This window comes from Cebus imitator, unplaced genomic scaffold (assembly GCF_001604975.1).
Source record: "Cebus imitator isolate Cc_AM_T3 unplaced genomic scaffold, Cebus_imitator-1.0 Scaffold180, whole genome shotgun sequence".
Taxonomy (NCBI): domain Eukaryota; kingdom Metazoa; phylum Chordata; class Mammalia; order Primates; family Cebidae; genus Cebus; species Cebus imitator.
Window position 1 is genome coordinate 408,840 of NW_016107495.1, and position 24,559 is coordinate 433,398.

The 24,559-nt window shown below is 52.3% G+C and overlaps 1 protein-coding gene across 1 annotated transcript in view; it reads left to right on the plus strand.

Moving 5' to 3' along the window:
- The first annotated feature begins 12,924 nt into the window (after positions 1 to 12,924).
- The window catches only part of KCNK3 (potassium two pore domain channel subfamily K member 3), a 41,970-nt gene continuing 30,335 nt past the window's right edge, over positions 12,925 to 24,559 (plus strand). Inside the window, exon 1 of the mRNA XM_017545547.2 lies at positions 12,925 to 13,355. Coding sequence (XP_017401036.1) covers positions 13,073 to 13,355 — 283 coding nt within the window. The 5' untranslated portion in view covers positions 12,925 to 13,072. The remainder of the gene's footprint in view (positions 13,356 to 24,559) is intronic.

Below are 24,559 nucleotides of genomic sequence, written 5' to 3' on the forward strand. Positions count from 1 at the left end.
GCAGTCCAGGTGAACTAAAAAGAGGGAGGCAGAAGGAAAAGAATGGACTTTGGGAAGTACCTACAGTGAGCTCAGGCAGCACACTGGGTACTTCACATGTGGCGTTGCATTTACAGCACAGCTGAAATAACCAGAAAAGAAGCCCTGGCCCACTCAAAGCTGGGGTGCATGCTTTCCCCCACCTCCCAGTGAGTTGGGTGTCCCAGGCCTGATGGCTGTCAGGGAGCTTCCAGGAGAAACAGGCAGGACCCTTGAGAAGCTGGAGGAGCAGGAGGGGAGGAGGAGAAGGAAATAAGCAAGAGAAACTGGCCCACACAGTCAGAGCAGCTCCAGAGAGTGAGCTGAGAAGGAATCTTAGAAATCGGTGAGTCCAACTACCCCTTTTACAGATGAGGAAACTGAGGTCCAGGGTTCAGTAGCAGAACTGGAAGTAAAGCTCAGCTCTTTAGCTCCTTCTCCATTGCTCTTTCTACTGCTTAAGGTGTGTACACAGATCCCTGTGTGCATGCATGTGTGCACACCATGTGTGTGGGTGTGTGTGTGTGCACACCATGTGTGTAGGTGTGTGTGTGTGTACACACATAGGTGGCTGAGACAAGGTCATCTGTCTCTCCATCCATCTGTAATCCAGGATGGCCATGATGTCAACATGAGTTAAGATGTTTATAGAAATGAAAAAAAAATGCTTAGGAAAGAAGTTAATCTCTACATGGGGGTGGGGGATCCAGTTTCAGAAGGTTAATGTCTTGATTTTTTTTAAATCCCTTTTCTGTTTTATTCAAAGAGGATTTGGTGTTCTCAGCCCCAGCTGGGAGCTTAAGGAAACAGATCTGCATTTTTCGGCCTCAGCCTATCCCTGAAGCTCTAGGCCTCTCTTATTGGCCCTGAGGACAGGGATGCCTGGAACCTGGTCTCTACTCAGGCCAGCTCCATGCCTCAGTTTTCCTCCGTACAGAGGCCTGGGGCTTCCTTTTCTATCCCTTTTCTCAAGAGTGGTTTGTCCAGCCCTAGAGCAAAAGGGCTCAGACACAGGAGATGTGAAGCAGAATTCACAGTTGAAGCTGGGGGGCCTGGCCTGGCAGCTGAGAGAGGGCAATAGGCTCTGAGGGAGGCTCTGCGTGAGCAGAGAGAGGAGGAAGGTGCGCAGACAGCAGTGTGTTGTGGAGTACTTGCCAGGAATCCCACCTTCCCCATCTACTGTCTGGGTGAAACTTGGAGTGACATTTCCTCCCTGGAAAAATGGGGGTGACTGTGGGACCACATTTACACTGGCTATGCTCTTACAGCTGAGTTTTGGGGCAAGCATGAGAATGCATTTCTAAGGTCAGCTTTGGTAGGTGGACAGAGGCTTTGGTGTGACCATCTGTGGTCCCCACCAACCTTCATCAAGCCACTGGAGATCAACTGCCTCCTGGCATCCCAGTCCATCAGACCCAGTAGCTTCCTTGCCCAAAACTCCCCAGAGAGAGAATTCCCCTTTGCAGAAGGCTGGACGCCCCAGGGTAGCACAAAGTGAGCTGGCGCCCTCACCCAGGGCTAATCAAGTTCCCAGAAATTTTGACTGCAACAAAAAAGCAGGTCCCAGTTCCTCCAGATTCCCAAGGTCAGCACGACTATCTGCTCCAGTCCAGGGCCCTGGCCTGTGCCTGGAATACCATCATCCCTTTCCTAGGCCTCCATATTTCTTACTAGGAAACTCAGTAGCAAGCTTTGAGCTCAGTCAAGTGCTGGTGCTATCATCATGTAAGCCCTCAGCCCTTGCCCACTCTGGGCCTCTGTTTCATCAACTGTTAAATGGGAATTTAGCCCAGATGACCTCCTCTATCACACGCAAGTTCCCTTTGGCACTCATTTCAATATTCTAGACTTCAGAGTCCTGCTAAGACCCTCGCCTGCCTCTCGTCAACTCAGTCCTTCCACAGCCCACCTCCATCCCCAGGCTAGATGCTGGCGAGGCCCCTTGTTAATCTGGTTGACAGGCCTAGGACCTGCTTCTGTTTGTCAGTTCCTTCTTCCCAGTGTGCTGGCACAGAGCCCAGCAGCTGGGGCCATGGGTGTCAGGATTCCTCCCTTGGCAGTCCCTTTTACCCAGGCAGATCACCTAAGCCTCAGGCTGGCTTCCTTCTTGGGCTATGGCATGCATTAGTTTCCAGCCCTTATCAAGAAAAGAGGGAACAGAGGGCTATGGTATGCCAGTCCTACTGTAATGACGGTTGCTTCCCTTATCTCCTTTAATCCTGCCATCCTCCAGAGGCAGATGGGGCCAGGAACCCCACTTTAATAAGAAGCAGCGGGGGCAGGCCCCACCCAGGGGTGTCGACTCCAGAGTTTGGGCTCCTTCCTCAGCCTCGTGCTACCTCCTTAGATCTCCTCTGGGAAAGCAGGGCAGAGTTATTTGGCCAGGAGTCCTGCTTTAACTCAATTCATCAAATATTTATTAATAGACCAGAAGGTTTGCTTGGCATGGTGTTAGGGGTCAGAAGGGGATCGTGGAACCTATGGGGTGATTCCCTTCCAGCCCCTGGGCTGGGCCCAGTCACGCCCCCATGACAGTGGCAGGCCATCATCAGACACCCGTGGGCCTCTGGCAGCCGTTTTCCCAATTGTTCTTTTGGATCCAGCAAGTTACAGCTCATTCCTTTGGCCCACATTGTTCCTTAACGACATCACTTTTTCCATCTCCCAAAGGCACTGTGCCCTCCCGCCTGAGCACTGCCTCCCAGCTGATCTCCATCTCCCTGGCTTGCTGTAGTTTCCATGGACCACTGAGGGCATCATCTCTGGATCATCTGAGATCTGTGAAGCTCAGAGCCTGGGTACTCCTGGGCCTCCCCATGGTGACCCAACACCATGACCAACCTCGTCCATGTGGTTGGATGGTCCCTGCCCCTTCAAATCCCTGGTGCCCTGGAAACACGGCTCTTCTCCTCATCCTTTAACTTGTGCACAGATATGGAGATCCTTGTGAGTCCCTGCCTGGGCTGGATGTCAGGTTGGGCCATGGACAGCTCTTCCTGTCCCTCATCTCCACCTTGCATGGCAGTCTCCTGTCCCCGTCCCTTTGCATGCTCAAGTCACTTGGCATCACCCACAGCTCTACATACTTCCTATTCCAAGTCAAGAGTCAGTTCCTTCTGGGTTAACCCAGGTGCTGGGTCCCGGCCCTTCCAACAGCCTTCCCTTCTGAGCTACTCATGCATGTGACCGGTATGATCTTAAGCTCTCCTTATGTGCCAGGCCCAGTGTTGCCAGCACCTTCTGTTTTACTCCCCTGCCATTGATAGCTCTGGCCCCACCATTTGCTAGTGAGGTAGTGTGGCACAGAAGGCAAAGCGCACACTTTGGAGTCAGATTGATCTGGGTTTCAGTCCTGGATTTTTTATCTGTTGGTTTGTTTACTTATTTATTTGAGACTGAGGCTCCCTCTGTCGCCCAGGCTGAAATGCAGTGGCATGATCTCGGCTCACTGCAACCTCCACCTCCCAGGTTCAAGCAATTCTGGTGCCTCAGCCTCCCAAGTAGCTGAGATTACAGGAGTGTGCCACTATGCCTGGCTAATTTTTGCATTTTTTTTTTTTTAGTAGAGACAGGTTTTCACCGTGTTGGCCAGGCTGGTCTCAAACTTCTGACCTGAAGTCATCTGCCTGCCTCGGCCTCCAAAGTGCTGGGATTACAGGCGTGAGCCACCACACCTGGCCATACCGTCTATTTAATTACAAAAATTTAGACAAGTTGCTTTGCTGGAAGCTCCAGTTTCCTCATCTGTCAGCTGGGAATGCTGCCATTCCTAGGGCTGCTTGGCGCACTAAGTGCATTCATGTATGTACCTGGTGTGATGTGTATTTCTGGCATAAAGGCAAGAAAGAGCCCAGTATATTTGGAGGAACTGCAAAGAACACAGAATGGCAGGTCCAAGGAACCCGAAGGGGAACAATAGGGCATGTGGCCGGAGAGGCCAGCTGGAGGAATGGAGCATGGCATGGAGGACCAAGCAAGGAATCCAGGCCAGGCAGAGCCAACAAAGCCAGGAGCTCATCATGTCATTACCCTGCCCAAGCACCTTCATGTCCCCCAACTGCCTCCAAGTGGCAGTGCAAGTTTCTTTAGCCAACCCTTGAGGCTTTCCAGCAAGCATCCAGTCTAGTCGTCTCTCCCATCACGCCATGAAAAAGATGGGGAATAAAGTGGCATCTCCTTTATAGCCTCTTTCTCAGTGAATGATTAGTGCCAGGTGCGAAGGAGCAGGACCGTCCGGGCCTGCCTCTGTGCTCCAGCCCCCATGTCCTGTCTCCACCCTTCTCTTCTCCTTTGGGCCTGATCCAGGAGAATCAGCTCTCCCCAACCCCAGTCTCTGAATCAAGGTTGCTTCTTGCCCCCTTCACCACTCCACTAAATACCACGCAAAGGCTGTGTGTGGCTCAGCAAGGCCAATGGTTGCCAGTCAGCACCAGGGCTCTTCTTTGAGGACAGATGGAGGCTTTGGTCTGATGACATGGGCACCAGGCATCTGAGATCACCAAGGCCAGGAAAAGCTAAAAGTCAGGTAGCTCCCACTGTCTGCTCCAGCAAGGCCGGCCGGCTCTCAAAGCTACAGTCATGACCATCAAAACAGAGAGAAGGGCGAGGTCGGAGAGGGAGAGCTGAGCCCCAGCTATTAACATTCTCACCTTTTACTAAAATACTATCTTCGTTTCACATTTACACCTCACTTGCAGGCTCCCCAGCCCTGTGTAAGGTAGGCTATGCAGGCATTGCTCCCTCTGTTTTCTCATGTTGCAGAGAGAAAACTGAGGCTCAGAGAAGGGCCTGCCCAAGGTCTCACTGCTGGTCATTGCAGAGGCCTCTTGCCTTCTGGTCCCTTCCACTGGGCTGCCCATCTGGTGAGTTTGGTTCACATCAGTTGTTTGGTACTGATCCAGAGTTCTAGAACTTCTGTTTAAAAATCCCCTCCAGCATGGGGAGGGGGCAGCACTCAGAAAATCTTCCAGGGAGTTCTTCCTCTGGAAAAGGAGGCTGCCGTGTGAAGCAGGGTGAATAGAACAGATGCCATCGTGGCCCACACCTCGTCTCTTTCCGTCTTGCTCATCACCCTTCATTTCCAGGGACACCCTTCCCGTTCATTAACACTCTTAACATGACCCACCCAACTTTCTCGACGAATCTGGGACTCCGAAGCCACTAAATCATAGCTGTTTTGAGGGGAACACTCATTTCATAAAATTTCTAGAGAAAAGAAAAATACTACCAGGACATCCATATTTTTTAATGTGTTGTTTTAGTTATTTTTTAAAACACAGTCTGAATAACTAGATCCTGTAGCGTGCATGTTTTATGTTTGGGGATAACTAGATCCTGTAGCGTGCATGTTTTATGTTTGGGGATTTCAAACAGGTTTTTCTCTAGCTAATCAGCTCACTTTAACCTGAACCAGAATTAAAGCCAGCTGGGCTGGATAGAGTCGCGTTTCAAGATTAGAATGGATCTTCTCCAGTCCGTTCTGTTTGTTTGACAGATAGGGAAACCGAGGCCCAGAATAGAGAAGTGCTCTCCCCAGTGAAATTCAGCTCCTTCGTGGCAGAGCCAAGTCTCAGCCCAGGTCTTGGAGTCCCCCTTTGGTACTGTTTCTACAGTGCCCTGTGCCCCAAGATCCAGGAAGCCTGTGGAAGGGGCCAGAGAACTGCTTTCTGAGCAGCCCCTGGCCTTAGACCAGCCTGCCCAGGCCTGGACCTCAAACTGCTCTGATGCTCCCACTCACGCATGTGTCTGGCTCAAATGGCTGTCCCTTTGGACTGCTGCAAGGGGCTGATTAGATGTAATTGCTTTGCCTAGAGCGAGCTATCTGCCTAATACAATCAGCTCCCAGTAATTAGCCTGCCAGAGGCCCATTTCCCTTGCTGGAGTCCTAGGGCCCCCAAGCCCTCACTCCAACCTGTGCATGATGGGCCTCCCTCTGCAGGTAACAGGGTGTAGGGTGTATGTGGGTGGGCTTCCAACTTGGTTTGGGGAGCTGGGAGAAAGCAGTGCTGTGGAGGCTATGCAAGAACTCCAGATGCATCCCTTCCTGAGGCCTGGAGCCAGGGAATACAGCATTTCCAGGTGGGAGGGATAAAGAGTCTGGCATAGACAGATTGCTCCATAAATGTTAAACTGAGCCCAACGGATCCACAAAGGGCATCTAGTCCAGCCCCAACCTCAATACATTCAACAGTCAAGACAAAAGGCAATTCTTGTGACCCACCATGTGCCAGGCACTCTGCTAGTTCCTAGGATCCTTCTAAAGTAGCCTCAAGCCAAGTGATCGACCAGACTGTGCTTGTATACCGCTGGTGGCCAAGTGCTCATCACCATCCTGGAAAGCTCACTCCTTCTTCAGGGGCATGGAGAATGTTCCTCTTATGTTGAACTGAAAGCTCTTTCCCTGTCGCATCATCCCCACAGACCACTGGCCCCTTCTGGGCTACACAGAGCAAAGCCAATCCCTCCTCAGGTGACAGCTCACATGTCCCCTGAGTCTTTTCTTCCGGCTGAACCTCCCAAGGCCTCTCCGTTGTGCCATGCACATCATGCTGGTGGGGCCCGTCATTAATCTGGTTGACAGGCCTGCAACTTATTTCTGTTTGTCAATTCCTTCCTCCCAGCATGCTGGTCCGGAGCCCAGCAGCCAGGGCCACAGGTGTCAAGATTCCTCCCTTGGCAGAAACAACTACAGCCCTAGCAGAACATGACACTACCTGAGGAGCACCATGGTGGCTGCCCGAGCCTGTCCACTGAAGAAAGGGCACCTGCAGCCTGCTCACCACTAGCAATCAACTCTGCTGCCCTCTGCCTCGCCCCAAGACACATACACACACACACACACACACACACACACACACGCACACACACACACACACACACTGCTGTGCATGCTCCCAGGCACCACTCAATACACACCAGCTGATTAATCATTGCAAGTGTTCTTGTAATTATTGCATTTGATGCTGAGAACAGGCTGCCTCTGCTTGCTTCTCAGAAGCCATAAACCTGCACAGAAGGATTTCAAGATTTGTGAGGCTGTTGACGCGATCTCCGGGCTCACTTTCTTCCTTAGCAACAACATGTTTGTCAGGAAATACAGGCTGTGGCCACTCCAGAACCTCTGCAGAGGACAAGCTTAAGGGACTTAATTCTTGTAGTGGGAAGAGAGCGAGTTTAGGGAACTCACCTTGCGGTACTTGGTTAGGAAGTAGGATAGCTGTGAGGCCTGGAGGTGTTCAGTTTCCTCATGGGCGCTGGGTGTTCTACAGTTTTCTCCAGGTTTAATTAGTCTGTGATCCTTGGCCAAATACAGAGAAGACTGGGCATGGAGGGAAAAATGCAAAGGGCCAGGAGACGAAAGAAGGGGAGAAGGGAGACCTGGAGTGAAACTGAAATTCTCAGGCTCACAGCCTCACACACACACATGCACACACGTACGTGCCAGGCTGGAGAACAAAGGCTGTTTCCTCCCAGATGTAGCCCTGTATCACCTGATGGCTCTTCTGAAACCTCAGTAATGGCTGGGTCTATCCCAGCCCCTACCCCAAGTGTGGGGAGGGGAAGGCATTGAAGAGAAAAGGAAAAGAAAGAGGAGCAGAGAGTGGAAGACGCAGAGGGAGGCATGCAAACGGCAAAGTCAGAAAAGTGAATCATCCCAGTGCCGGTGAGGACAGTGCAGGCAATCTTGTGCGCTGCTGGGGAGAATGAAAACCAAGACAGCCATGCCAAGGACAGCCCGGCAGTGTTTAGTGACATGCAGTGGGCATAAGCACTGTGGCCACTGAACAATTCCCTGCAGATCCTTAAGCACACACACACAAGGATGCTCAGCAAAGTCTGAGAGAGGCGGAGGCCACTTAGGAGGCCGCACTAGGGGCAGGGGTTCGTCACACATAGAGGATGCAGACTGTGGAATGAGGGCTACGGCTTCATGCTGATGATGGCTACTGTGAGCAGGAGCAAGCCTGACCCCACAGCAACTCCACAAAGCCTAGCTATTCCTCACTCTCACTGGTAGGAGAGCCAAGCCCAGTCCTGGCATGGGGCTGGCCTCTCAGATCTTTGAATTTGACCCCTCATTCCCAGGTGGGAACCCTTTCTCCCCATCCCACAGCACGACCGGGCAGGGTTAAGAACAGGGCCAGGTGTCCAGCCTCCCAGCCTCATGTGCTCTCCCCCTCAGCCTGCAGATCCTCTCTTTGTTAACAGTTGCCTTTTGTGTTTGATTTGGGCTTGAGATGTTAAACAAATAGTGTCTCTTGACAAACGCAAGCCGGCTGCACTGGGACCAGTTATGCTCCATAAAGCCAGGCTAATCCCCTGACTTCTCTCCCGACAGAGATACACCAAGAAACACCCCAATCATACCCAAAGCACCCTAAATCTGATCAACCCACGGTCAGGGACTGTGATCCCTGGTGCAGGGGTCAGTGTCAGCAATGTCCTCCCTGTCTTTCTGCAGCAGCTTCTGGGCTTCTCTCCCCCTTCTCAGGCCTGTCCCTGGGTTATGTCGAGATGGCTCTGGACCCTGCTTCCTACATGAACCATGGGCTCCAGGCCCTACCAACCCACCTGAGCCCACCAGGCCAACGGGACCAAATAGAGAGGTATTTACAGAACACCTTCTCTGTGTAAGGAAGCTGTGGGTTACAGACATGAGTAAGGCCCTACCCCTGCCCTACAGGAGCTTATGGTCTTGTCTAAACAGAACGAACTTGAAATTCATGTGAGGATCTGGTCTAGAAACTGATGGAGTCAGGCTCTGAACTTCGGTTTGTCTGACTCAGGGTCCTACCTCATTGATCCTGCCCCCATCCTCCAGCCAAATTGCCCATACATGGGGCTGGAAAGCAATGGATAGAGAGGTCTTCGGGCCTCTCATCCTCCAGGCCACATTCTTGGCCATTATACAATGAGCACTGCTGGTCAAATGGCCAGGGCTCTCATTAATATCCCAGAATGTCAGAGCAGGAAAGGATCTTTCAATACAGCCAATGCTTTTGTCTTGTAGAAAAGGAAACTGAGACACATAGCGGCCATGTGAGTTTCCTGAGTCCACCCATCTAGTTGGTGGGAACGGATGGCAGAACTGGGACCAATCTCCAGCCTCTGGACTTCTAGATCAGTGCTTTCTCCACTACACAACATGCTTCCTTGGGCCTCGGAACACTCACATCTGTCTTTATCCTCCTCTCCTAACCTAGACAGGGCTTGTTCCAGCTTTAGAATATCTCTCTTCAGAGAGCCACAGAAGCAGATTGCCAGGGTTTTTCTGCCTGCAGACTCAGCCATCTGTGCCCCTCTCCCTCTGACACTGATGGTCTCTAACTCAGGTATAGAGTTCTTTAAAGCCTTCATTTGAGTGAGTCACCCAAGGAAACATGTGGGACAGCTCTAAGGTGCAAAGCGCTGAGGGGAGAGTAGCGTGAGTGAGAAGGGTTTCTTCCACCCTGGAGAAGATAATGAGCCAGCGGGGAAGACAGATATGAAAGAGCCGCTAATCTTCCGGGCAGGAGGAACACCTGCTGAGTTGATGCTTAGGGTAATGTGAGCACAAAAGGAGCCAGTGGTTCGGATCAGAGACAACCGGGAAATGCTTCATGGAGGGAGTGGTCTTTGAGCTGGGTCTTGGAGCCCAACTCTGTTGAAATAAGAGTTCAACAGAGAGACGAGAAAGGCAAAGGGCACCAGCATCCCAGGCTACGGGAGCCACATGAGCCATGTGAAGCATGGAAGTACGTGGACGTGTTTAGAACTTAGAGAGGAATGGAGTGGAAGATAAAGCTGGAAAACAATTGTGGATGATATTAGTATATAATAAAATATAGTAACTGATGATACATTATGTTCAATGTATCCTACCTAACAAACTAGAATCTTAAAAGTGGTGCTCTCTCCTCTTTTTGTCTGATTGTTGTGAGAACTAGAAAAACAGAGTCCGGGATGCTCATGGGATGCTATAAATGGAGTGTAGACATTTCCTGGTCCAAACCCTTCCACTGATGGACGTGCATAGCAAGCCCCAGGGAGAAGGAGCAATTGGCCCCCAATGCCATAGCAAACATGTGGCAGAGACAGGTTACAGAGACTGGGCAGGTGCAGGCAGGTCTGAGGAGCCCAGGATGGGAGGAAATGGTATAAGCTGATAGGTCTTTGACACAATCTGACCCAGGTTGCCTACAAGTCCCAGGGGTTACTCAGAAACCTAGACTGGTACCAGCATGGCTTCTACCGCAGAACCCTCTCCCCAAGAGAACGGAGAGAGGAGGGGCAGGAAGAAGGAGACCCAGGCTGGCCTCTGGGCTTCAGGGCCTCCACACTGATGGGTGCCCTGGTCCCATACATAATGGGTGCAACAAGAAAGTGCTAGCCTTGAGACATGAGTCCTGGTCCCCCCTCACTCACTGTGTGACCTTGGACAACACCCTTCCTACTCTCTAAGCCTCAGTTTCCTCATATATAACACAAGAAGGCTGGGCCAGATGATCTCTAAAGGTCCTTTCAGTATTGAAGTGCTGTGAGAAAAAGCTTCATCATGATTAATAATACATGCCCTGCCCCTAAAGACAGCTTTTTCCTGTTTCCAAAGCTCTTTCGCTCATAATATCACCTTTCATCAGTACAGCTGTCTGGCCCGGCAGTTACAAGCAAGCAGAACCTGGACACAGCCTTTTCACCTTGAAAGCCTGGTCTAGCAAGCCACTTGCTCATCTAGGCAAGCTTTAGGGGAATTGGCTTCTGGGATAATTGTTTCCAGGAGCCAATATGTCAGAAAGGCACAGAACCTAACTTGTACTTTCACCTCTGAGAAGCCGGGAAAGGCAGCACTTTCTCTCCGGGGAGCCAGAAGATGCAAAGGGAAAAAGCTTGCAATAGGCTGAGTTCCTGGTCAAAGGGCAAGACCAGAAGGTTTGTGCCTGCAAAGAAACAAAGATCTTCCTTTGAAGGGAGAGGGGGAACATGGTGCTGTAAATGTAGGACCCTCCCATCAGGCTGTGGTTCAGAAACCAGAAGTCATTAGAGAGCTTGATATCATCTGATTTGCACACATGTGTTCTTCTTTGATCTCTCAAAACAAATGGTTAAAGGGGTGGGTAGAGCTAATATTATTATCCATTCTGCTTTACAAATTGAAAAATTAGAGACTCAAAGAGTCATGGCAAAGAGCATGGGCTTAAGATGGATGCAGACAGACTGAAGCCTCTTCCCAGCTGAGTGAAATGCAGTGATTCTCTACCTTGCCTTTAGCCTCAGTTTCCCCATCTATAAAATAGGCATGACCATATCTACCTTTCAGGGTTGAGGCAAGGACTAGAAATGATGACTGCCTGACACACAGCAGATGCTTAATAAATACTTGTTGAAGGAAGGAATGAGTTGGCAGCACTTCTGGGGTGTCATTAAAGAAGGAGGGTAGTGTCCAGCAGTGACGGGTCAGCCCAACCTGTGGGCAGATAGTGCTCCGGCTTCCGGCTGACTGCCTCCTGAGTCTGCTCGCAGACAGGGGCCTTGGTGTCTCTTCCACGTCTCTGTGCGTGGCCCATGCCAGGGTCCTGTGAAGGACTTTTTAACCCTCCTTGGCACTGAGATTTGCATTCCAATCATTCTGCTCACTCAGCCCATCCAAGTCTGCAGTTGTTTGGAGCTGGGCAAGGCCTGTGGGATCATCTGCTACGACACCTCGTTGAAGAGATAAGGAAACGAGGCTCTGAGAGGAGCAGTGATGTCTGAGTTTCTGCTGCTCTTCTCACCTCACACGATAGCCACCATGTTGACAAATGAAGCAACTGAGGCATGGGGAACCCCCTCCTGCCCTGGTTCCCCCCCACTCTGCCAGTGAGCCTCCTGCTGTGGGCCCCACCTGCCTAGTTCCAGCAGCTTCAAGGTGGTGGCAGGTGCTATCTCTGACAGCCCAACCTAAGCCCAGCCTGGTGCACGGGTACAGGACAGGAGCTATGGGAGTCAGGACAGCCTGGAAGCCCCTGGGAGCAAAGCAGGAGGCCTAGACTCCCAACCTGTGCCTTCTCAGCCAGTTCCAAGAGCTGTGCTGACCTGGCGAGGCCCACATTGCCTGAGGACAGGGCTTTCCCTTGGGTGTCAGCTCATGTGTGCCCAGGTCCACAGCTGGGCCCTGCCTGCTTCCAAGCCAGAGCCTGGCCCAAGGGAGGAAGGAGTGTGGCCTGGGAGGAAGGAACGCTTGGCTGAGTCCCAGTGCTGTCACGAACTCACACTGCGTGCCCATGCGTGTCACTTGACCTCTCTGGGCCTCCGTTTCCTCATCCGTAGGATAAGGGCAGGACAGCGAGGCCCCAGGTGCCTCCAGGCTGCAATATGCTGTGATGAGGGTGGTGGGTGGGTGCGGAGGGGATCGCTCTGCCTTCCTTGCCTTTCTGTTTCTGTGTCATTAGTTTATCTTCAGCAATCCAGGCCTCTCTGTCTCGGTCTGTTGCTCTCTCTGTTTCCATCTTTTGCTCTGTATTTTTCTGCCCGCCTCTCTTCTTTTTCTGTCTGAGTGCACCTCTGATTTTATCTCCTCCTCTGTCACACAGCCCCCTCCCTCAGTCCTACACTGCCTTTCTCCCGTCCTCCGTAGTTATCAGCGTTTCGCTGTCTAGTTTTCTGTCTCTTGGGCTCTCTCTCTCTCTCTCTCTATCTCTTTCTCTCTCTCTCTCTCTCTCTCTCTCTCTCTCTCTCTCTCTCTCTGTCCTGCCCGGGCTTCCCGCGGCCGCCCCTCCCGTCCCCTCCGCCAGCCCCCCTCCTCCCTCCTCGGCGCGTCTCCCAGTCCTTATTTGGCTGGGCGGGAGGGCTGGCGGGAGGAGGAGGCCTGCGGGCGGGGGGCGGGGGGCGGGCGCGGGGCCGGGCGGAGGAGGTTGGTGGGTGGTGCTGAAGGGACAGCTCCGCGGCGGCGGCAGTGGCGGCTGCGGCCCCGGGCGCGGAGCGGGTGCCCGGCGCGGAGAGCTGCGAGCGCAGCCATGCCCCAGGCCGCCTCTGGGGCAGCAGCAGCGGCGGCCGGGGCCGGGGGCGCCGGGGGGCCGGCGGCGGCCCGGGCGGGACGATGAAGCGGCAGAACGTGCGCACGCTGGCGCTCATCGTGTGCACCTTCACCTACCTGCTGGTGGGCGCCGCGGTCTTCGACGCGCTGGAGTCGGAGCCAGAGCTGATCGAGCGGCAGCGGCTGGAGCTGCGGCAGCAGGAGCTGCGAGAGCGCTACAACCTCAGCCAGGGCGGCTACGAGGAGCTGGAGCGCGTCGTGCTGCGCCTCAAGCCGCACAAGGCCGGCGTGCAGTGGCGCTTCGCCGGCTCCTTCTACTTCGCCATCACCGTCATCACCACCATCGGTAACCGCTCGCCGGGCGCGGTGCGGGGGGCGGGAACCCGGGGCTGGGCGCGGGGCTCCCAGGGTCGTCCCGGGAGGGCTGGGGCTGGGGCTGGGGGCGGGGGTTCCCCCGTGCGGGACTGGGCGCCGAACCCCGCGCTCGCAGAAACCCGAGTTCAGCCTGGCGCGTCTGCTCCGCGGAGACGGGACTCGGGGAGGCGTCGATTCCTGGCTCCGGACCTGACTATCCGGCCGGACCAGCCCTAACTTGGCCCTGCCAGGTTGCGGAGGCCCCCCAGGGACTCCGGAGTGTGTGAGAGGGGCAGGGACGGCGGCGGAGGCTCGGGCGGGAGGGGTGTGGCCGGGCCAGGCCCTGGAGCAGGGCGCTGAGTGTGAGCGGCGGGAGCGCGCCACTGCTCCGTTTCCCTGCGGATCAGCTTCCACAGCCTAGCGGGTCTACACCTGCTGGACTCCGGGGAGGCATGAGGATGCCGGAATGCGGCACTTCGGGGCACCCGGGGCCACCCTATAACGGCGGCTACGAGTGTGCATGTGTCTGCGTGTTCCAGCTCCAGGAGTTTGCTCGCCACCAGTCAGTGCCTGTGATTTTCTCAGGGCGGCGGAACTGGTGCGGGAAGCCAGATCCGGCCTTGTCAGCCTTCTTCTCTTCTGTCCCAGCAAAACAATCACCTCACAGGCATGACCCCAGTTCTCCTCTCCAAGCCAGGGCGGATCACCATGTAGGAGGCCACAGGTACACCCAGACTATCCACAACACAGTCATAGGCACACATGCACACAGGTACACACAGGCACTCACAGGGCACGCCAGGTGGGCACACACACACAAACAGAGAGAAAGAGACAGAGGGGGGAGAGAGAGAGAGAGAGAGAGAGAGAGAGAGAGAGAGAGAGAGGACGCACACAAACGATGTCCAGGAAAGGAATCTCTAGCCAGGCCCTTGGTGGTGCTATTCGAAACTGTCCAGACAGGAGTAACACCTCACACATCCCCAATACCCTATGATTCTGGCTCAGCTCCATCACTACTGTGCTATATGACCTTGGGCAAGTCCCTTCCCCCTCCTGGGTCTCAGGCTCACCTCCAGACAAGGAGGGTTGGCCGAAATGATCTCAAGAGCTCCTCCCCAGCCCTGACGTGCTTGGATTCTGAGATGAAACCCACCTTCCCCCAAAGCCCATTGAGATGCCTCCAGAGCAGTTTCCTCCATCTTTCCCGTTCCCTCTCCTCTTCCTAGCCCCCTTCCCTGCCTTGGCCAGGCGCCCAGGTGCTCACTGCCACTTAGCGAAACCCATGAAGACGGCATTGTTTTCCTGGGGGTCAACAGGAGCTGAGGGAGTAAAAGGCAGGACTGGACACTGTCCACTGCAGGACACTGTTCCAAGAACCTATTGCTCCCTGGGGACCATGGGGAGCTATGCTGTGTCGTTTCTGGATTCTTCTCTTGGAAGAGGGAGGAAAGGACCCTGGGAGTGGATGTGGCCCAGCTGGGGCACCTCTGGGTCCTGCTGACCCTGTGAGTTTAGCGTAGGATGATCAGACTTAGGCCTGCCCAAAGAGGAGCCCGCTTCCTGAAAACGACCAGCCCAGGTTTGGTCTGCAGTCTCCTCCACTCTCACACCCCGCTACCGCTTGCTAGGGTTTCAGTAGCTGTTTAGCTGTCTGAAGAATCAGACAAATCAGACTGAGCATCCTCGGACCCTCCCTATCCTTCTTTTCCACACATCAAGCCTTCGCATGTGTGTCCCCTTTCCTTCTCAGGCCCATGGTCCCCAGCTCCACAGTAACTTCCCAACTGACCTCCCTGCCTACCGCGCAACAAGCCATGCTCCCCTGGACAATGTTGCCAGAAAGAAAATCTCAGCTGTCACCAAACCAATTCCCTTCTTGGAAGCCCTCAGGGCTCTCCACTGCCCCTGGAATCTGGTCTATGCTCCTCTCAAATTTTGAGGATCTCCATATCTGGCTCCAACCTCCATGTCTGACTTCACTTCTCACTTCTTACGTGATCCCTCTTAACAGCTGCCAACCTGTCCTCTGAGAGTATCATAAGTATACCTGTCTGTCATGCTTTTTTCTCTGTCCTTTTTCTTTTCTTTTCCTTTCTTTTCTTCTTTCTTTCTTTGAGAGACAGGGTCTTACTCTGTCTCACCCAGGCTGGAGTGCAGTGGTGTAATCACAGTTCAGTACAACCTCAAATCCCTGGGCTCAAGTGATCTCACCATGGCCTCCCAAAGTGCAGGGATTACAGGTGAGAGCCACTGCGCCCGGTTCCACCTTCCGTGTATCTTGTCCATGGTAAACTTCCAGGTCCAGCTCAAATTCCACCTCCTCCTCAAAGCCTCCCAGGCCACTGCTCTGCACAATTGCAGGTCTCACTGTCAGGATGATCTGGTGACACACTGTGGGCCCTTCTGAGTGGTTATTTACATTATAGGGGAAGTGTTTTGTCTCTTTGGTCACACTGTACTTAACCACCACATGCGCAGGACCCTGCAGTTCCTATCTTTGTGCTCCAAGTGCCAGCATTGTACCCAGAGGCTGTGAGCACACGCAGAATGCTATTGATGGGTTTAACGTGTGCAGAAATGAAAGGGCAGCGTCCTTCCCTTCATCCCTGCTGTTTCCCAAAGTCCTTGCAGTCCTCACAAAGAGAGATGCTAAAAGCTATGGGGGGAGAGGCAGACAAAGTGCGGTTCCAGTGATTATTTATTTATAATGTGCTGGCAAGAGGAAAGACAACATCAGACCACCACCCTGGTTCTGTGGGGGCCGCAGCCTAGCACTGCTCCTTCCCTGCCCCACCCAGCCATCCTGGCTTTATGTTGCCTTCCACTGCTGCTATGCAACCTTGCTGGAAGTTGTCCACAGGGGCTCTCCTTTAAGAAAAACGTAACTGGACTGTGATCAGATGAGTGGAAGGGGCCCTAGGTTAGGCTGATTCTAGCCCCAAACCCAAGGATAACAGCCTGTGCTCACCTGACTCCTCTGAAAACATGAATGCGTCTCCTTCTGAGATGCCAGACGTCCCATCAGGATGGAATAATGACAGCACCTCCCATCATTTTGTACCTTAGTGATCACAATGCACTTGCATCTCATGTCATGATTCTCAGTCTTCACCACCTGGTGAAGTTGCTGGGCAGGTATTATTGGCTCTGCTGCATGGATGAAGGCGTGAAGGCTCAGGGAGGGGAAGCAGCTCCCCCAGAGTCACCCAGCTGGTGAACAGCAGAGTCAGAGTGGGAAGCTGGGTCTTCTGACTCCAAGCCCAGTGCTCTTTCCCTGCTGGTCTCTTGGCTGCTTCCTTTCCCTCCATATGCTGTGAAGCTCAGACCCAGCCAGGCCTGACACAGCCAAGCCGTGCTCAGTGATGCCAGCTCATAGGGCACTCATGGGCAGCCCTGATAGGCTGGAGGTCGGCAAGGCCTGACTTAGTCATTCACCTGGTTAGTCACAGTCTCCACTGGCCGGAAGTATTCCTCTAGCTCCCTCTCCCTGGTCTCCCAGCCAGGAAACTCTTCCTTCGCTGGTGGCCTAAGTTCACCCAACACTAATTGAAAGTGATTTCTTGGGAAGCCTTAACCTCTTTAGCTGTTGAGTCATTAAACTCCTCCAGGGCCCCAGCCCCATCTATTCACAGCTCAGAGGCTGTCAGAGCAGGAAGGGCTTCAGAGATCAGCTGGTACCAGCCCCTGCTCTTACAGATAAGGAGCCAGAGAAGTGACAGAATTCACACAGACGGTAGCAAAAACCTGACCCCCAGTCCCCCACACCTAACTTGTTCAGGATATTTATGTATTATTTTTATTAACAACAGCAGCAGCAACAACAATAACAATGGCAACCATTTATTATTTACTCTTTGGCAGGCTCTATACTAGACGCTTCATTTGTACCCCCTCATTTAATTCTCTCACCAACATCTCTAGATGGGCATTATTACCCCCATTTTTTAGCTGAGGAATCTAAGGCTCTGAGGGTAGATGACTCACCTACGGCCTCAGAGCCAGGGCGGATCGCCATGTAGGAGGCCACAGGTACACCCAGACTATCCACAACACAGTCATAGGCACACATGCACACAGGTACACACAGGCACTCACAGGGCACGCCAGGTGGGCACACACACACAAACAGAGAGAAAGAGACAGAGGGGGGAGAGAGAGAGAGAGAGAGAGAGAGAGAGAGAGGGAGAGAGAGGACGCGCACAAACGATGTCCAGGAAAGGAATCTCTAGCCAGGCCCTTGGTGGTGCTATTCGAAACTGTCCAGACAGGAGTAACACCTCACACATCCCCAATACCCTATGATTCTGGCTCAGCTCCATCACTACTGTGCTATATGACCTTGGGCAAGTCCCTTCCCCCTCCTGGGTCTCAGACTCACCTCCAGACAAGGAGGGTTGGCCGAAATGATCTCAAGAGCTCCTCCCCAGCCCTGACGTGCTTGGATTCTGAGATGAAACCCACCTTCCCCCAAAGCCCATTGAGATGCCTCCAGAGCAGTTGCCTTCATCTTTCCCCGTTCCCTCTCCTCTCCCTAGCCCCCTTCCCTGCCTTGGCCAGGCGCCCAGGTGCTCACTACCACTTAGCGAAGCCCATGAAAATGGCATTGTTTTCCTGGGGGTCAACAGGAGCTGAGGGAGTAAAAGGCAGGACTGGACGCTGTCCCTGCAGTCTACACTGCACGCCTTGGAATCACGGCACTTGCCCAGATTTGATTGGACCTCTCTGACTCTCATGCCCTGGATTTTTCACCAATTCTTTCACCATTTTAAGAGCCCATTCCACACCGGGTGTGGTGGCTCACACCTGTAATCCCAGCACTTTGGGAGGCAGAAGTAGACAGATCACTTGAGGCCAGGAGGTCAAGACCAGCCTGGCCAACATGGCAAAACCGAGTCTCTACTGAAAATACAAAAATTAGCCGGTCATGGTGGTTCATGCCTATAGTCCCAGCTACTCAGGAGGCTAAGGCATGAGAATCACTTGAAGCCAGGAGGTAGAGGCTGCAGTGAGCAGAGATCGCACCACCGCACTCTAGCCTAGGGCACCTAGAAGCCAAGGCTCGCCTTTACCCTGGCAAAGTCCTCCCCGGAAGCAGGGAGCCTCTTGTTCCAGCACACTCCAATCAGGCCTGCTGCTCCCTGCACGCTGGCCCCTGATCAAACCAGATGACTTGTCACAGCTGTGCCCAGAACCTGCCATGGGCACCTGCCACAGGCTCACAGGTGCCCATTCTCCCACTGCATGTCCTGGGAATCCTTTTGGCTCTAAGGCAACAGGAAAGAGACCAGGTAATTGATTCACTGATGGAGCTGGGGCAGAAACCTTCTGTTCGGCTCTTTCCCCAGCTTCCAGCCTGTGCTCAGCTGAGCACTGCCTCCCATCACCCTCCACGTGGCCTGAAAACCCTTAGACTGTTAATTCAATCAGGTGATTCATGAGGAAATCTATACTTTTTACATGTTTTCAAGAAGGAAGGTACAGATGTGACTTGCCACCTCCAAAATCCCAGAAGTCCTAAAATAAGAGTGAGAGGAGACAATCTTCCAAACACCCAGAGAGGTGAGCGGCTTGTCCACACTCACACAGGGAGTTGAGAGTATGACCCTGATTAGAAGCCAGGCCTTCCGGTGCCCACACTGGAAGTGCCCACACTCTCCATCCTCCAGTCTGTTCCCCCATGCCCTGCCCTCTCTCCCAGCACTCAGGCCTCTGGCAGCTCATCACTCCACTGTTCAAGACCTCTTTCGACTTTCCATGGTAAAAGGAGGGCAGCTCAGCCTAGAAAAGTCCCAGCACCCACCTCAGTCAGCATTTCCTTCCTGCCCACAGGCTAGCCCTTCTGCTTCCAGCCCCAATTTTTGCAGACCAGTGGAGGAGCATAGGCACTGACTTGGAAACCAGAGTGCCTGGGTTAATCTCAATCCACCCTACCCCCACTCCCCTACCCCCACCAGCTGTATGTCCTTGGACATGTTATCTAATCTCTCTGAGCTTGTTTTGTCATTTACAAAATGAGGGTGATAATATCTGCCTGCCAGGATTAAATGGGATCATGAAAAGAAAGTGCCTGGTACGGAGAAGGCACTTAATAATCTACCATTATTATTGTTATTAATACTATTGTTTGTGTATTACTACTTGACCTACCAAAGAACTGCTTTGTCTCCCAAGGGTTACCATGACTACGGCTACCTCCACTGCTTCCTAACAGGTGGGGACAGTGGGGTTGGGGGCCAGAAGACTGCCACATCCCTTCCCCTTATCTTCCCAATTCCACTATCCACCCCTCATTTCCACCTCCTAAGCCATGCCTGGAGTCTCCCTAACTGTTCAGGCTCCTACCCCTACTCTGAGCAGGCAGACCCTGCAGAAAGCTAGCCAGGGGTCGGGCACAGTGGCTCACACCTGTAATCCCAGCACTTTGGGAGGCCAAGGTGGGCAGATCGCCTGAGGTCAGGAGTTTGACCAGCCTGGCTAACATGGTGAAACCCTGTCTCTACTAAAAATACAAAAATTAACTGGGCATGGTGGCACACATCTGTGATCCCAGCTACTCAGGTGGCTGAGGCAGGAGAATCACTTGAATCTGGGAGGTGGAGGTTGCAGTGAGCTGAGATAGCGCCACTGCACTCCAGCCTGGGCAACAGAGCAAGACGCTCTCAAAAAAAAAAAAGAAAGCTAGCGAGGGAGAGAGGTACACGGTGGTAGGAGAACCTACAAAGTGTGTTTGGCCGGAGATCTTTCTGATTCTGCCAGTGCTCCTGTCTGCGGGTCCCGTTTCCACCATCACCGTTAGGGTCTGGAGGCACAGAGAGAGTGGGGGTGAGAACAGGACAAAAATAGCACGCACACGCCTGGCCACAGTGGGGACAGGACAAACACAATAAGTATTTTCAAAGCAAACATAAACAAGCACAGATGAATGTAGTGCAAATCACCACTATAAACAGCTTTCAGCTGGCTGCACAAACGGTGAATCTGTGAGTTGATTTTGTAATAAAAAAAAATGTAGAAATGATTTCCCTGCAATCAGCCAGCAGCAAGTGGAGAGACCAAGCTCTAACTGAGACCACAGTGGGTCCAGGCTAAACTGAGCGGGGACCCAGGACGGGCACTCCCTCCTCCACTCCTGCTCCACCTTGGACACAGGAACAGACAAGTGTCTATAACAGGCCAGGTGCTGTCCACATGTCCTGTCACCAGCATCCCCACACCACTCCAGGAAGGCAGGCGGTGCCATCCTGCACTGTCAAGGAAAAGAACCCTCAGAGAGGGTCAGAAATCTATGTAGGACCCTACAAATATAAAATGACAGCTCTAGGACTTGCACCCAGGTCTGCAGGGAGTATTTCTTCATGGAGTCATGCAACCCCCACTTCCCCATGGATCCTCTGCGATTCCTTCTATGTGAACACAGCTAGAATGGCAGATGGATACCAGAGTCTATGCAGGGTGCTCAGTTGTGGGCTCAGCTTCAGGGTCTGTTGCCCTAAGAACTATGGATAGAGCATTTAGCCCAAAGACAGAACAGAATTTTATCTCCAATTCTCTCAGTTCACAGTGTAGACTGAGAGATCACGCTTACAGCTCTCATCAGAGCTCGCTTAGAGCCCTGTTTCCTGACCCCTCTGCCAGCCTCTGTCCTCAGAGAGCCACATGACAAATGTCTTTCATGGCAGCACAGAGAGCAGTCAACCATCCAGCTAATGCCACTGCCTCCCTGTCTGTCCACACTCTCTCATTGTCCAGAAACTGCCCACGCTACAGCAGCTCCCACATGGCTCCCAGCTGGGGCCAGTATCCCCTAGCTACTGCCACAAGTCACACTTTCACTTTCCCATTTGCTAGAGCCAGCCTCAACTGCTGCCTGAAGCTGCAGCTCCAGTTCTCCTGGGCTGGTGGCCTCTCTGGCTGGGTCTAACATCCCATCCTCATCCTTCACAAAAGCAAGTTCCTTACTACCCCTCCTTCCTCCAGTGACACAGGAAAGATCCCTTAGTGAAGGGGGCACATGGCTGCCAGGAATGTGGGGAAGGAGGCTGGCTTTGGTGCTAGAGAGGTCTTAGACAAATTGTTTCCTGCTGCTGCTGCTGTTGTTTCTGCTGCTTCTTCATCATCATCACCATCATCACCATCACCATCATCATCATCACCATAATCATCACCATCACCATCATCATCATCATCACCATCATCATCATCATCACCATCACCATCACCATTATCACTATCATTATCACCATCACCATTACCATCATCACCATCACCATCATCATCACCATCACCATTATCACTATCGTTATCACCATCACCATTACCATCATCACCATCACCATCACCATCATCAACACCATCACCATCATCATCACCATCACCATTATCACTATCATTATCACCATCATCACCATCACCATCACCATCACCATCAACACCATCATCACCATCATCATCATCATCACCATCATCATCATCACCATCATCATCATCATCACCATCACCATGACCATTATCACTATCATTATCACCATCACCATTACCATCATCACCATCACCATCACCATCATCAACACCATCACCATCATCATCATCATCATCACCATTATCACTATCATTATCACCATCACCATCACCATCATCACCATCACCATCATCAACACCATCACCATCATCATCATCACCATCATCATCATCACCCTCATCACCATCATCACCATCACCATTATCACTATCATTATCACCATCACCATTACCATCATCACCATCACCATCACCATCATCAACACCATCATCACCATCACCATCACCATCATCAACACCATTATCACCACCATCACCATCACCATCACCATCATCACTATCATCATCATCATCATCATTCCCATCATCATTATCCTTCTCTCTCTCTCTCTCTCTTTCTCTCTCTCTTTCTCTTTCTCTGGTGCCTCTGTGATCACTGAAGAAACAGACGCTTCCCTGATGTACTTCAGTCCTCCCATCTGTGTAGAGGAGGCAGTCCACAGAGGTAACTGAGGAAGCCAGCTCAGCAATGCAGAGTTCTATTTCACAAACTATAACGTACAGGGAATAACCTGATTGATTTGGTGTAAATGCAGGCTCTGAATCAGCAGGTCTGGGGCAGAGCCTGAGATTCTGCATTTCTAAAAAGCCCCCAAGTGACATTGACACTGTGGATCGGATCCATGGTCCACATTTTGAGTAGCAAGGATCTAAGGAAGCTAGAGGCCTGACTTCTGGAAATAGCCATGAGGTGTGGACCATGGTTTTAAGAAAAAGAACGTTTACAGCTGGAAAAGCTCTTGGGAATCTGATGGTAAAATGTCAGAGCTGAGGGTCCAGGAGCTGTGGCCTCTTCCCTGAGGCTGGAGCAATGCTGTGTCTTGCCCCATAGGAGCCAACTACAGGGCCTGGGTGGAGCCACGTGCTGTGGCTCACACTGTGGGATAGAAGAAAGGGAAGTGGAGAGGGTGGATGGAAAAAGGGAAGGGAGAAGTGGAGAAGGGCTTTCCCCATGAGGAAGCTGGGGAGCAGGAGACCACTGGTCCTCAGCTGTTGCCATTCCCCCCCAACCCCCATCTGCTTGGAAAGCGCCTTAGATCAATGGGAGAACCAGCACCCCAGAGATTAAACATCAAAGTGGGGAACTGGCTCCTCCCTCATGCCATCAGCCTGTCTTAGTCTGGGCTGCTATCATAAATTACTGTAGACTGGGGGGCTTGAACAATGTACATTTTTTAAAAACTTTTATTTTGCCAGGTGCAGTGGCTCTTGCCACCTAACACTTTGGGAGGCCAAGGGGGGAGGATCACTTGAGGTCAAAAGTCTGAGACCATCCTGGCCAACCTGGTGAAACCTGTCTACTAAAAATACAAAAATTAGCTGGGCATGGTGGTACATGCCTGTAATACTAGCTAGTCAGGGGCTGAGGCAGGAGAATCACTTGAACCTGGAAGGCAGAGGTTGTAGTGAGCTGAGAAAGCACCATCTCACTCCAGCCTGGGCAACAGAGAGAGACCCTGTCTCAATCAATCAATCAATAAAAACTTTTAAGTTCAGGAATACACATGCAGGTTTGTTATACAATTAAACCTGTGACATGGGAGTTTGTCATACAGATTAATTTCATCACCAGGTATTAAGCCCATTAGTTATTTTTCCTGATCCTCTCCCTCCCCCCACCATTCACCCTCTAGCGGGCCCCAGTGTGTGTGAATCCAGTGTCTGTGAGAGTTGGCTTCCTGGTTTATAGATAGCCATCTTCTTACTGTGTCCTCACATCCTCACATGACAGAGAGAGAGAGAGAGAGAGAGAGCTACCAGACACTCACCCTGCTGCAGGCTACAGTGTGGAATGCAGATAGTAGCACAGACCTGTTTTCTTCTGGAACCCTCGGGCCATGTGTGTATGCAAACTTTAAGAGGGACATCAACAACTGGGGGACTGTCAGAGGAGGGGAGCAGCAGGTCAAATGAGGGACACTTGGGGGGGTGGGCATGGACAGCATGAGTACCAACTTCAAATATCTGCTGGGCTATTGTGAGGTTAAAGGACCAACCTGGTTCTGAGTATGTCCAAGGGGTTGAAGCAGCACCAGGGGGGTAAAGTTCATAGAAAGACTTGATTAGTTCACTGTAAAGCAGAACCTGTTAAAATCGAAGCTGACCAAAGATGAATTGCACTGCCTCAAGAGTTAGTGAGCTTCCCATCACAGGAAGCATACAAGCAGACACTTGGATAGATGTACTGCAAAGGCCGCTTGTATTAGCCAGGGTTCCACCAGAGAGGCAGAACCAATAGGCGATGTGTATTGGGAGATGTATTGTAAGGAATCAGCATATAGGCTGGTAGGGGATGGCTTGGCAAGTTTGAGATCCACTGGGCAGGCCATCAAGAAGGGCAGGCCGGGCCAGGCTCTGCCTGTAGTCCTAGCACTTTGGGAGGCCGAGGCAGGTGGATTACCTGAGGTTGGGAGTTTGAGTACAGCCTGGCCAACGTGGTGAAACCCCATCTCTACTAAAAATACAAAAATTAGCCAGGTGTGGTGGTGGACGCTTATAATCCCAGCTACTCGGGAAGCTGAGGCAGGAGAATTGCTTGAACCTGGGAGGCAGAGGTTGCAGTGAGCTAAAATTGCACCACTGCACTCCAGCTAAATGACAGAGTGACACTCTTGT